A 12,450-nucleotide genomic window follows, 5' to 3' on the forward strand; every position below is an offset into this window, starting at 1 on the left:
AAAATAAGTTTTCATCTTATTTAAGCCACTCTTACTTTCATTCTCTGTTACTAGCAACTGAATGTCATTCCTAGAGAGAAAAGCACAGCACTGTAGCAAAAAGGACAGACTCTGGAGCTGGAGTGCTCAGCTCTGAATTCTGCTTCGCTGCTTACTGGCTTTGTGACAGTAGGCAAGTTACTTAAGCTTTCCATGCCTTAATTTCTTCACTGTGATGTGAAGGTGATACTAGCCGACCTCATAAATGTTTGTAAAGATTAAATGAGTTAAATATATAAAATGCTTAGAATAGTACTGGGGCATAGCTAAAATCTAGAACACCTATTTTTATTATTCCTGATAGGCCCAGTCTGAGTGCAGAAACTATTCAATATGAAAATGATGATAGACTATTAGAGATTTCTATATTCCAGTCCCTTTCTTCCCCCATAGTTAATGAAACTAAGATGTGAAGAGATGAAGTGCCCTGCCTGGAGTCACACACCTGTGGGAACAGCAGAGGTGGATGGAAATCCAGGATCCCGCTGCTCCCAGGCTGATATCTCAACAGCCCCACTATGTCTTATGGTACAAACCTTATGGGGGCAGACAAGTCTTGGGCAGACAATGCCTACATTTAAATCAGATTAAGTCTCCTTCCTACTCAAATTGGTCGGGTCTCTATTTGCCCCACTGAATACTGTTACACTTTTCAGTCACTTAGTATGTGCCAAGCCGTATCCTAAGCTCTATGAATTGACTGTTTTTACCCTGATACTAACTTTAAGAGGTAGTTATGACTACTATTCCCATTTTACAGTTGGGGAAACTGAGGTTGCATAACTTGCCAAAGGTCACAAAGCTAGTTAAGGCAGAGTGGGTGTTTGAACCTAGGTGACCTGGCTCGACAACCCCAGTTCTAACCCCAACACTACAAATGCTGCCTAGAAAAGACCTTGACCCTTGCAGCTAGAATCCAGGCCTTGGTCTCAAGTTGGAACTATTCTCTCTGGAGTCCCAGTTTGTGGTATTCTGCCTTTCTGATCATCTTCCTAGTAATACTTTAGCAAGCTTCTACCTGAGGCCCATTGAAAAAACATAGCTGCTAGAAGGAGGGGAGAGACACTGGAGAAACTAAGAGATTGGCCCCCATCCTCCTCCTGTGACTGGAGTGACACATATGCTCCAGGCACTTAAAGGTAAGGGAGGATTATTTGGGGGCAGGGCACTGAAGGGCATCCGGCCTTTCCACCCGAAGTGCTGCAGTGGGTGTGAGGGTCCCATGGCAGAGCCATCTCCCCGGGTACCTCCCAGTGGCTTTCTCTAATTCTGCCCCCTTCATGTCTTCCATCCCAGCCTGACCTCTACCAAACCCCAGATCCAAGGGCAGCCTGTCCCAATGGAAGACTAGTTTAATTCGTGGTTCTGCCAGTTACTTGCTTTGTGACCTTGGGCTAATCATAGTCTCCTTTAACCTCATTTCCTTCATCTATAAAATGGGTTTATGGGGATGAAATGATGTCGGGTGTGTGATGACCTGACCAAGTGGCTGTGAGTGAGGAGGCCTGCCTCTCCTAGAGCAAAGTGGGGGTGACAGTCCACCGTCACCCCCACTTCGCTCTAGTGTAAAAACATGTTATACTTTTCGATCATTTAGTATGTGCCAAGCCCTATCCTAAGTATACAGTGAGCAGATGGCCATTTGTGAGTCAGCAAGAGGGTTTTTCCCAGGAACAGAATCTACTGCACCTTAATCTTGGACTTGCCAGCCTTTGGCACTGTGCACTCAGTCTGTGGTGTTTTCTTCTAGTGGCCCAAGCTAAGACAGAAATGTAAGAAGAAGAAAATTTAAAACACAGCCTGGCAGTGTTTAAAATGGTCTGGGTGCTTTGAGGTGCAGAGGAGGGAAACAGAATGTTGTACCCCTTCATCTTGGCTTCTGAAACCCTGATATTTTTTCTTATCGTGAGAAAAAGGAGGAGGGGATCGAGGTCCCAACTGGCAACTATCTGAAGAACTGCAGGACTGGCTGGATGAGCATCAGCTGCAGCAAGTCAGCCTGCCAGGTTCTTCCTGGCTCTATCCGGTTCTGCTACAGCTGAGTCAGAAAGGCCACTGCCCAGCAGTGGGGCCCAGCCGCAGTGTACCCGGCAAGCATGCATTTCCGCTATTAGCAGTCAGCATCGGAAGGCTCACTTATGTTCACCTTGGAAATCTAGGCTTATCGACCTCCAGCCCCAGTCTGCTGAGCAGCTGGAACTCACTCAAGGTAAAACCTGAGAACAGTTTCATCCCCAAACATTTTCCACTCCTGTGTCAACTCTGCTGACAGCAGCAGTGGGGAGAAAACACAACAGTGCAAACAACTTGACAGCACAGTTCCTCTGTTCATTACAAAGCTGTAACTTGCTGATTGGACTTGAGAAGTAATTAAGCAAAGGAGGAAAGGAAGGTTTCCTCACCTGCTACTTGTATTTAGGGTGTAAGTTACAGATCATCACATTCACTCCTTTAAATATACAGCTGATGAGTTTTAGGAGATTGATACAGTTATGCAGCCTTCACCACAGTCTCGCCTACTTTTGGTCTATGTGAAATAAAGTAGAAGTCAATGTACTTTGACTTGGACAATGAAATAGTGAGCAGAAGCATTGTTTTGCCTGTAGACGTGTCTCACTTGTACTGGGACTTCGTACTTGCACACGTGTAGGACGGTGCCTGGAACAAAGTATGGGCTCAGCCAGCTTTTGCTGAATGAACGAATGACACCTATAGTTGTTCCAAAGTGTAACAGCATGGGCACATTTGCTGTTTTGAAGGGAGGAAAGGGAAGGCATGGGAACAGGCGTGGCCTGAGGGATGAAGCCCATGAGGAGGGAGGGAGGAAGAAATGTGAGATGTGGGCAATAAGCAACTCTGCAACTTAACAGCTTCTACTCATCCAGGAGCTTCAGCACCTGGGAGCTTGTTAGAAATGCAGAGTCTTAGGCCCACCCCAGACCTACTGAATCAGAGCCTGCATTTTGACAAGATCCCCAGGTCATTTGTTTGCACGGCCAAGTTTGAGAAGCACTGATGCCTATTCTTGTGGCATTGCTAGAACAGGGCAGTGGCCCACCCAGCGGTGGAGAAGCCTGATTTCCCATATGAATCACTGGGAGGGTTAGAGAACAACTTTTCATGCGGTGAATTTGATTGTGAAAATCCGGCATGTTTGCCCGCTATTAGGGGAGAAAGATAACTTTACCATCAAAAGTTTAATACGTGACTTTGCTAAAAGACTATCCCTAAGAAAACCCACTTCCTTTTGTGCGACGTGCCTGGGACTAGCTGTACCCAGCCCCGGGGCTCTCTGCAGTCATTTGTCCTGGGGCCGGGAGCTCATTAGAAATGCATGTTCAGCTGGGATTTTATAAGGACGCACTAACTAAAACACAAAAAAATCACTTATCTTAACAAGCTTCCCTTTACATTTATAGTCTGTTCAGAGTCCTGTTTTCCAATGACCTGTCTCCCCAGGCTCTCGTCCTCGTGATGGCATGCCCACAGAATGCACCGCTCCTGCCAACTCAGAGGAGCCCAGACGCATCACAGACATCCCTGCCTCTGAGTCTTGTCCTCCCTTCACCAGTAATGGCTCTATTTTCCTGCTATCCTCTTCCTACCACCCCTATACTCAAGACAAAGTTTAAGTGATGTTTTTGACAAAGCCTCCCCCAGCCACCCAAGCCTGCAAATGGCTATTCTCTCCCAAACTCTGTCGCCTCTATTTTGTGTGCTCTCAACAGCTCTTAGAACGTGCTGCACTGTGTTGTTATTTAGCCAGATAGAAGTCCTATCGTCAGGAGCACAGGAGTGTCCAGCTCTTGTATTCCTACAAGTCATAGCATACCTGGGTCCTAGTGTGTGCTCATTAAACATTTCAGAGGTCCTTGTAGAGGTCCAGGGAGGCCCAGGCCACTGCCACCTTCAGGGATCTTTAAACATCACTCATTTTAAATGAAGACACATGGAAATTAAATGGATCCCTGAAAACTCCCCCCATATTTTTCTAGCCTTTTGTTCTGTGAAAATGCACATTTACTGAAAAATATCTAGCTTTCGTGTAATGTCAAAATTACTGTGAAATACAGGAAACAATTCAAATACAAGCCAATAAATATAATCTCTGTGTGCATGTGTATATACGTGCACGCACACTTAAACACACAGCTACACACACTCACCCCCTCTATTACTAAGCAGCTGTGATTCATTACAGGACAAAGAATTTTTCCTTTATACCTACATCTCATCAAAGCCTGTGAAGGAGGAAAACCTCATCCAGCACCAGCATTCTGGTGAGTTTTCACTGAGTTTAACAAACTTTCCCTTTAGCTTTCTTTATCCCCATCTGCCAAGTGAAGCTATTCCTACACTTTACATGCTGCTGTAAGGTTCTGGATGAACAGAAACACTGGTATACGTTTTTCTGATGTTCCTCTCTTATGGGTGAGGTCTCTTCCTTCATTCATGAGGTCCCATCACATCCTTCATCATCATCCTTCTTAGGGCCACAGGAGTCCCAGTGTACCTGTCTGCATTGCAGTGGTTTGCAAGATGTGTCCAAAGATTCACTTCTGCCCCAGACTAAGCAGGCTGCACTTGGAGCAGATCCACTGCAGAATTCAGGAGCAGAGATGGGGCTTGTCTCCCCCTGGGAACTGCCACAGAGGTGATGCCTCAGTTTTAAAAGCTTCCTTGTATCTCTCAGTTTGAGGCAGTGTCTTTTTACATTTCTAAGAATAAGTTACTGTCTGACATGGGAAATTACAAAGACTAGCTAGTGCCAAGAAGCCTTCAGGCTCCAATGCATCAGTGGACTATCAGCACCCTGAAGGAAGTGTGGGCTGTTTGGATTCAGAAGACCTGGTTTGAATTCAACTCTGCTACTAACTGGCTGTGTGACCTTAATGCAGTCATCTCCCATCTCTCCATTTCCTCTTTTGGAAAATGAGGATGATGATAAGACTTGTTTTACAATGTGACTGTGAGGCACATGTGAGATGATAAAAATGAAAGCATGTTTAAGTGTTAGTTACTGATTACGTTTTTTTTTTTTTTTTACTGTTTTTTGTTTTTTGGGGGCAGGGGGAAGTAACTAGGTTTACTTGTTATTTTTATTGAACAGAGGTACTGGGGGTTGAACCCACGCTGAGCATGTGCCCTACCACTGAGCTCTACTCTCCTCCCAATTACTTACGAGTGGTGCAAGCAGTGCTGCCCTGTGCAGGCTTCTCAAACTTGGGTGTGCGTCAGAATCCCCTGGAGGGCTTGTTAAAACGCCGGTTGCTGGGCCACACCTCTGTAGAGTCTGACTCAGTAGGTCTGATTGGTACCTGAGAATCTGCCTCTTTAGCAGATTTCTCAAGTGATGCTGAAGCTGCTGGCCTGGGGACTGCTCTTCCAGAACCAGCGCTCTCCTGAACTCCCAGCCATTTCCCCTCTTACCGCATTATGAATTCCTTAAAGCATAATCTCAACTTGTTGTGATGTCGATAGAGTTTTGGGTCAGCTGGAATTTCGGCCAAAAATACTTGGGCTACTTCCAGTGGTCCCTGATGGAGAAAGTGAAAAACATTACTGATGTTAGAGAGAAAATGAAATTACTTGGGAGAAAATGTTGGCGTGACTTCTAAGTTTGAGCGTGCAGTTTTGTAGTTAGTGTGACCCAAACAAAAAAATCAAGGAAGGTTTTGAATTTCTCAGGAAAATGTTGACTTCTTAGGAGGAGGCTGGAGATTTAGGGGGATACTCAAAAGTATAAATGTATTTCCTTAATCAAACGCTATTAGTAAGAAGTTTTTCTTCATATATAAAGGTAATATACTACCTCAAAGGCTATGTGCTTGGGTTGCTTTTCTGAAAATGGGGACTGTCTTGATCCATTTATATCCGCTTGCCTAGTTGCCCAAGAAGCAAGCACCGTTTTGTGTGACTGCTGGCTTGAGTCAGAGATATTCAAAGTACAAGTGTGATCATACACTTAGAAAGTCTTTCAGTTTCATTAAAGGATTGATATTAGCAAAGGCTTCCTAATATTTTCTGGTCTTGGAAATATTATAGTCACGTCTCCTCTCTGCTACTTCTGTTCCCTTGATGTTGCGTGGACACAGAATGTTTGCAGGGGAATCCAGCTGTGCCGAGGGATGAAAGAGTCATGATGCTCACTGAATTTTTCCATGTGGAGGTGTGCAGCTGTAGATCTGAAGTTAAGGAAGCGCACCAGACAGAGAGAACTAAGCTCATACTCCATGCATCTAGACTGGCTTAGTTCCATGCTGAGCCTGGGAGTGAGGATTCTAATGGGTCTGAGAAGCTCCAGTCCGTTCTGAAGTGGCCCAATATGCTGGGTTCCAGGTCACTCCTGCTCAGCAAATCTCCTGGTTTCGTCTGGTGACTGATTCAGGGTGGGATGTCCTAGACCCTTTCCCTTCTCTCCTACAGGCATGCTTACAAGCCCTGCAACAGCTCTGCCTAAGCTGGGCATGACTCAGCATTCCAACAGACCCAGAGCGGGATCGCACTGTCAGGACGGACCCCAAGGGAAGACTTCTCCAAGAAAATGGTACTTTTAGACGTGGTCCACTGATCTCGAGGATTTCTTTTCTACGTTGGGTTTTTACACGAAGTAGAAGAGACCGCTCAGGTATTCAGTCTAAGTTTAGGAACATCATTTGTATGTTGATCAGACTCCTCATCGACCTCAATGAAGGAGGCATCAGACACATAATGAAATCAAAATAACAAGAACCAGAGGCGCTGCCACCAGCTGGTTTTTCTTACCTGATTGACAGTAGCTCCGACAGAGCCCTGCAGCACCATCTGAAGCATCTTGGCATCAGGGGGCTCCTGGTTAATGGCAACCGCTAACTGCAGGGTCTTCTTCTTCATGTCTTCAATGGCAACTTCGATTGGTGTCAAAACAAACTGAACATAAGACATAAATGTAGATCATTGTCTGGTCTAATAAGCCATGGACAAACCTGGAGCTATGACAAAGAGGGCACCTGGGTTTGAAGCAGTAGCTAAGGCTTTCAGAGCCATTTAAAATAATATGGACAGGTTAAGAGGAAGGAAGAGCCTAACATTTCTTGAGTACTCACTATGTTCCAGGAAGTTTACATATATGTGTCATTTACTCCTTTAAACAACCTTCTATTCTTTCCACTTTACAATCAAAGAGGGATTTATAAGGTTAAGTAAGTGCCACAAAATGACACAGGTAGGAAGAGGGGAGGCTGGATTTTGACCACAACAATGGGTACATTCAAAATCTGTGTTCTTTCTACACTGTTAGGTTTCCTTTCCATTTGTTTAACAGGCTACTCAACTTACAATTGGGAAAGCTATTAGAAGCACAGCATTCAAGATTTTCTTCCCCGCCATAACACAAGATTTTGGCATCGTGTGTGCCTTCTCCAACCCACCCTGAAGGTGGATTCTCAGTAAACAGAATTCTCTTAAGGGTCAACCAGATAGTTGCGAAGTTCTGTTGATTTGGAATATGGTTCTTTCTGAATGTTATAGGTGGAGTTACGTCCGCTCTAAATTCATGAATTCAATTCTTAACCCCTAGTACCTCAGAATGTGACTTTATTTGACACAGGGTCTTTATAAAGGTAACCAAGTTCAAAGGAGGTCATTAGGATGGGCTCTAATCCAATATGGGCTACCTGTCCCTATAGGAAGAGGAAATCTGGACACAGAGACATGCACAGAGGGAAGATAATGTGAGGAAACAACGAGAAGGTGGCTGTGCACAAGCCAAGGAAAGAGGCCTCGAACAGATCCTTCCCTCACAGCCCTCAGACGGAACCAGCCTTGCCAACACCTTGCTTTTGGACTTCTGGCCTCTGAAACTATAAGACAGTACATTTCTATTGTTTAAACCACCCAGTATGTGGTACTTTGTTGCAACAGCCATGACAAGCTAGCGCACTGAGGTTCTTGGGCAACTACAAATGGCCAAGAAAAATTGTGAGGACTCTTACTGGGACCATGAGCTTATTTCTGTGCTATGCCTACATGTCCTGGTGCTCAAAAGTCCAAAGCAGTAAGAAACACAGCAGATGCCTTCTGAACGCACCTGCTCTTAGCCGAGTCATCACGTTAGGCCTCCTCTGCCCTCTGCGAAACGCACTCTCGGGGGCGGCTGCTGAACACTTGAGCCAGTGGGCTACTCTCCGGGAAGCCCAGGCAGCAGGCTCCTGCCCAGGGAGGTGTATGTTCAGCACGATTCATCGGGGCTCATTCGCCAGCTTCATTATGCCTGCTATTCTTGTTATTTTAATGACCTAATCTAATTAAGTAACGCATAAACTGGTGAACTATGGGTGTGAAAGGAAGAGTTGTTTCTATGAAAACCAAGCTAATGCTTGGGCAAGACATTATGAAAGTGAGTTGCTATAAAGGTTCCTGTCTTATTAGGTGTGCGCAAGACAACTGTAAAAGGCTAGTGGCAAAAAAAAAATCATAAAAATTCAGACGCATTCGGCTCTCCTATTGTTTAACAAGGATCTTTAAGCTCTCACTCTGCTTAACAGAAACCAAAACTGAAAATCCTGGGCAATGCCTTAGGGGTGGGGTTTATACAAGAAAGACAATGCTGAATTGTGATCAGCCAACCCCAAATTACAGAGAAGACTGTGGCTCTACACAAAATGAATGACAAATAAGTGGACACGGATGTGTTTTAAAGTAAAAGAAAATGTTTATAGTATGTCTGGTTGTGAGTGATTCTGTGTGCTACCCAAATGGAATTCCCTGGCACCAGGAGAAGGCAAGGATAACCACCATAATAATATTTCAAGGGTGTCCCCTTTCAGATTTTCACTCCAGTCTGCCATGAAGGAGGTTTGGGAGGTGACCCAGGCCCACGCATTCAGCGGCCTCCATCCTGAGCACGTTCCCCTGGGTGCCTTTACCTCCTCCTTCTGGATGACGCTGATCCTGGTCTTGATGTAGGGGAAGGCGTGCATGGTGGTCAGGACGGTGTTCCGCCGATACTGCTCGTGCAGCTCTCCCCGAGGCCGCCCCTCCAGGGTGAAGGGGGTGGTGTACATGAACCTCCGCAGATTAAAATTCTTCTCAAAGTAGGTTAGCCTGTCTTTCATCTCGTACTCATCAAAGTAGGGCTCCACAAAAGTGATCTGTATGTAGGCCTGAGAAGGAGAAGGTAGGGGAAGAGCAGGTCTGCAGACAGCCACCCAGAATGCATAGAATGGGGAGGGGCAGGCTGGAACACAACCCCAGCACCACCCCTCTGAGCTCACAAAAGCCACAGAAGCTGAGAGTTTCTAGTGAGACTTCAACCATCAGCCATCCTTCTTCTCCACCCCCAGGGAGATGAGAGAAAGGACTGGGAGGAGGAGAGGGGAGTGTGCCCATGTGAAGTCAGGTCCACGAGTCACCCCTCCTGGCAGAGCTGATGATCCAACTGAAACTTGGTAGGAGAATCTGCAGACTGCTGTCAGAAGAGGCAAGGCTTTCCTTTTCAGAACAACCCTGACCACTGCATGCTTACAGAACCACCAAACTAAAGAAAGCTGACAATACCAAGGGCTGACAAGGATAGGGAGCAGCTGGAGCTTTTCTTTTTTTTAATTTTATTTTAAAAATGGAGGTATGAGGAGTGAATCCAGGACTCCGTGCATGCTAAGCATGCACTTTACCACTGAGCTAGACCCTCCCCTCAGCTGAAGCTTTCATACAGTGATTGTAGGATGCACAATGGTTCAGCCTCCTTATGAAATTGGTTGACAGTTTCTTATACAGTTAAATTATACTGAACACCCATCCCAGCAAACCAACTCTGATGTGTGTGCCCAAAAGAAAAGAGAATTTGTGTTCACACTAACACCTGTGCACACGTCTGTAGTGGCATTATTCATAATAGACAAAAACTAGAAACAACCCAAATGCCCCTCACGTGGGGAATGGATAAACAAATGGTGGTACAGCCACACAACAGAATTCTACTCAGCAATAAAAGGAATGAACCATTACAACATGGATGAATCCCAGCTGCACGGTGCTAAGAGAAAGAAGCCAGACTCAAAAGGCTATATGATTCCATTTATTTACTGTGTAAGTCCATTTATATGACATTCTGGAAAAAGCAAAATTACAAAGACAATACAGACTAGTGACTGTCAGGGGCTAAAAATGGAGGGAATAACTTCAAAGAGGTATGGGGAAATACGTTGGGGTGATAGAAATTCTCTATATCTTGATTTTGGTGGTGGTTATATGCATTTGTCAAAACTCTTAGAAATAAACACCAAAAAAGTGAATTTTACTTCATGTGCTTCGTTTAAAAATGCACACACACACACACACACACACACACTGTGAAGAGCACTTATTCAGAAAGAAGGCATCAAAAAAAAAAAAAAAGAATGACAATGAGCTTAGACTCTGTAACATCCACCCAGTGAAATGGATGGGTGAGGTCACTGACCTCAGACCACAAATCAGTATTCAGTGTGTTGAAATCTGCTTGTAATTCTGGGTGCAGATTCTCATTTAAAGCTCTCACAACCTACTGTGGGCATGCAACAGAGGAGAAAAGAGCACCCTGTGTCAGGGATGTCACTGGTGACTCTATGTGGCATGTGTTGTGCACAGATCACCATGGGCACACAGCCAATCTTGTCTTTCAAAGACCTCAAATATTCCTGTCTGAAAGCTTAGCTCAGCTACTTACCACAGTTATTGCTTCAAGCCTAGATTAGGGAATGTGTTTGAAATGAGCAAGTCCTTTGAAATATGTAGAAAAACAAACTTTTCCATTTGGCCAATTCCTCCCTACTTGCATCATCTTCATAATATCCTGGAGGACAGAACTGAGAGAGGAGTTTGGACTCTTTATTTCACAGGCTGCCAGATGGCAACTGCTCCTCGGTCCCCAAGCCCTTAATAATACCTTGAACTTGCATTATCCCCAGCAGCTGAGAGAGCCCTCCCATGAACATATCTGTCTGTGAGCTGGGCTGAGCAGGCAGGCATCACCCTGTGCTATAATAAAGAATGTATCTGGTTTTTGTCCTTGTTTCCTGGCACAGAGCTTTAAAAGCCCTTGGGATTTTCTGAGTGATAGAAGTGTCTTTGTTACTCTAATGAGATAGCTCATGGTAGGTCCCTAGATAGCTTCAGGATTGGGGCTGGTCACCAAAAAGAACAACCTTGTGGTTAGAAAGTTGGGACTCTGGGCCAACCTGATTTCTGGGGTAGGAGGAGGCTGGAGATGGAGTTTAATAATGTAGTTGATAATATAATTAATCATGCCTATGTAATGAGACCCCAGTACAAACCCTGCACACCAAGGCTCAGTGGAGCTTCCTGGTTGGTGAACACATTGACATGCCAGGAGGGTGACGTGCCTGGATGCCACAAGGAGAGGGCACTAAAGCTCGGGGATTCCTCCCAGACCTTGCCCTACGTGTACCCTTTATCATAAAACTGTAATCATCAATATAGCCTTTTTCTGAGTTATGTGAGTCATTCTAGGTAGTTACCTACTGAGAGGGGCCATGGGAACTCCCAAATTTGTAGCTGTCTGGTCAGAAGTGCAGGTGAGCTGGGGCCCCACTTGAAGCTGGCATTTGAAGTGAGGGAAATCTCGTGCAGGACTGTAACTTGCAGAGTCTGACACTAACTGGGTGGTGAGCAGCAGAACTATACTGCGGTACCCCCAGCTCGGGGTGAGACAGAAGACACCCTCATGCAAAGAAGGAGGAAACTCAAGTCCAAGTCTTTTTCATCAATAGCCTTTGCTTTCAACAGCCCAGTGACCCTGCACTTGGCTGGAAGGAATGTCTCCACCAAATGCTGTCAGTGACAAATTTGTATCTTTTGACAAGTTTTAAATTGAGGGTTCAAAGTTTTAACAAAAGGGCAGAAAAGAGAAGTGACTGAAAGTATGGGTTTGAGGATGACAACCCAGAGTTTGAATACTGGCTTTGACACTTACATGATCCTAGAAAGTTGCTTAACCTTTCTGGGCCTCACTTTTCTCATCTGTAAAGTAGGAATAACAACATTTACTTCAAAGGGCTAAAGGAGGATGAAATGATGATGCAGTGTCAGGCCCACAGTTGGCCTTTAATAAATGGTACCTCCTGCCTTTGAGTATGGTTTCTTTAGGACCTAACCAAATAGTAGTTAACTCTAGACAGAAAAAATGTGGCTGTGTTGAAATGACTTGGAGAGTCCAGACAGAGGAGGTCATGTTATGTTTTGGGGGTAGAACAAAGGGGATCAGACCTGGAAAGTTATTTTTTGCAATTTTTCCATACCTTGTTAGGGTCCAACTTGGTTTTATCCACAGGAGCAGAGTCTTTTATCACTTCCACAAATTCTGCACCAAAACATTGACCATAAAATCCCTAGGCAGGAGGAACCAACAGATTATAAAGATTACTTTAAAAT

The 12,450-nt window shown here is 44.9% G+C and overlaps 1 protein-coding gene across 3 annotated transcripts in view; it reads right to left on the bottom strand.

The window, feature by feature from the left end:
* Window positions 1–12,450, bottom strand: part of DOCK8 (dedicator of cytokinesis 8) — a 201,185-nt gene that overhangs the window by 4,501 nt on the left and 184,234 nt on the right. For all 3 annotated transcript variants that reach the window (XM_072959507.1, XM_006217184.4, XM_072959506.1), the window contains 4 exons: window positions 12,318–12,407; window positions 8,946–9,182; window positions 6,805–6,948; window positions 5,470–5,576 (listed from right to left, as the gene is read on the bottom strand). In XM_072959507.1, the coding sequence (XP_072815608.1) occupies window positions 5,470–5,576; window positions 6,805–6,948; window positions 8,946–9,182; window positions 12,318–12,407 (578 nt within the window). The remainder of the gene's footprint in view (window positions 1–5,469; window positions 5,577–6,804; window positions 6,949–8,945; window positions 9,183–12,317; window positions 12,408–12,450) is intronic.

This window comes from Vicugna pacos, chromosome 4 (genome assembly GCF_048564905.1).
Source record: "Vicugna pacos chromosome 4, VicPac4, whole genome shotgun sequence".
Taxonomy (NCBI): domain Eukaryota; kingdom Metazoa; phylum Chordata; class Mammalia; order Artiodactyla; family Camelidae; genus Vicugna; species Vicugna pacos.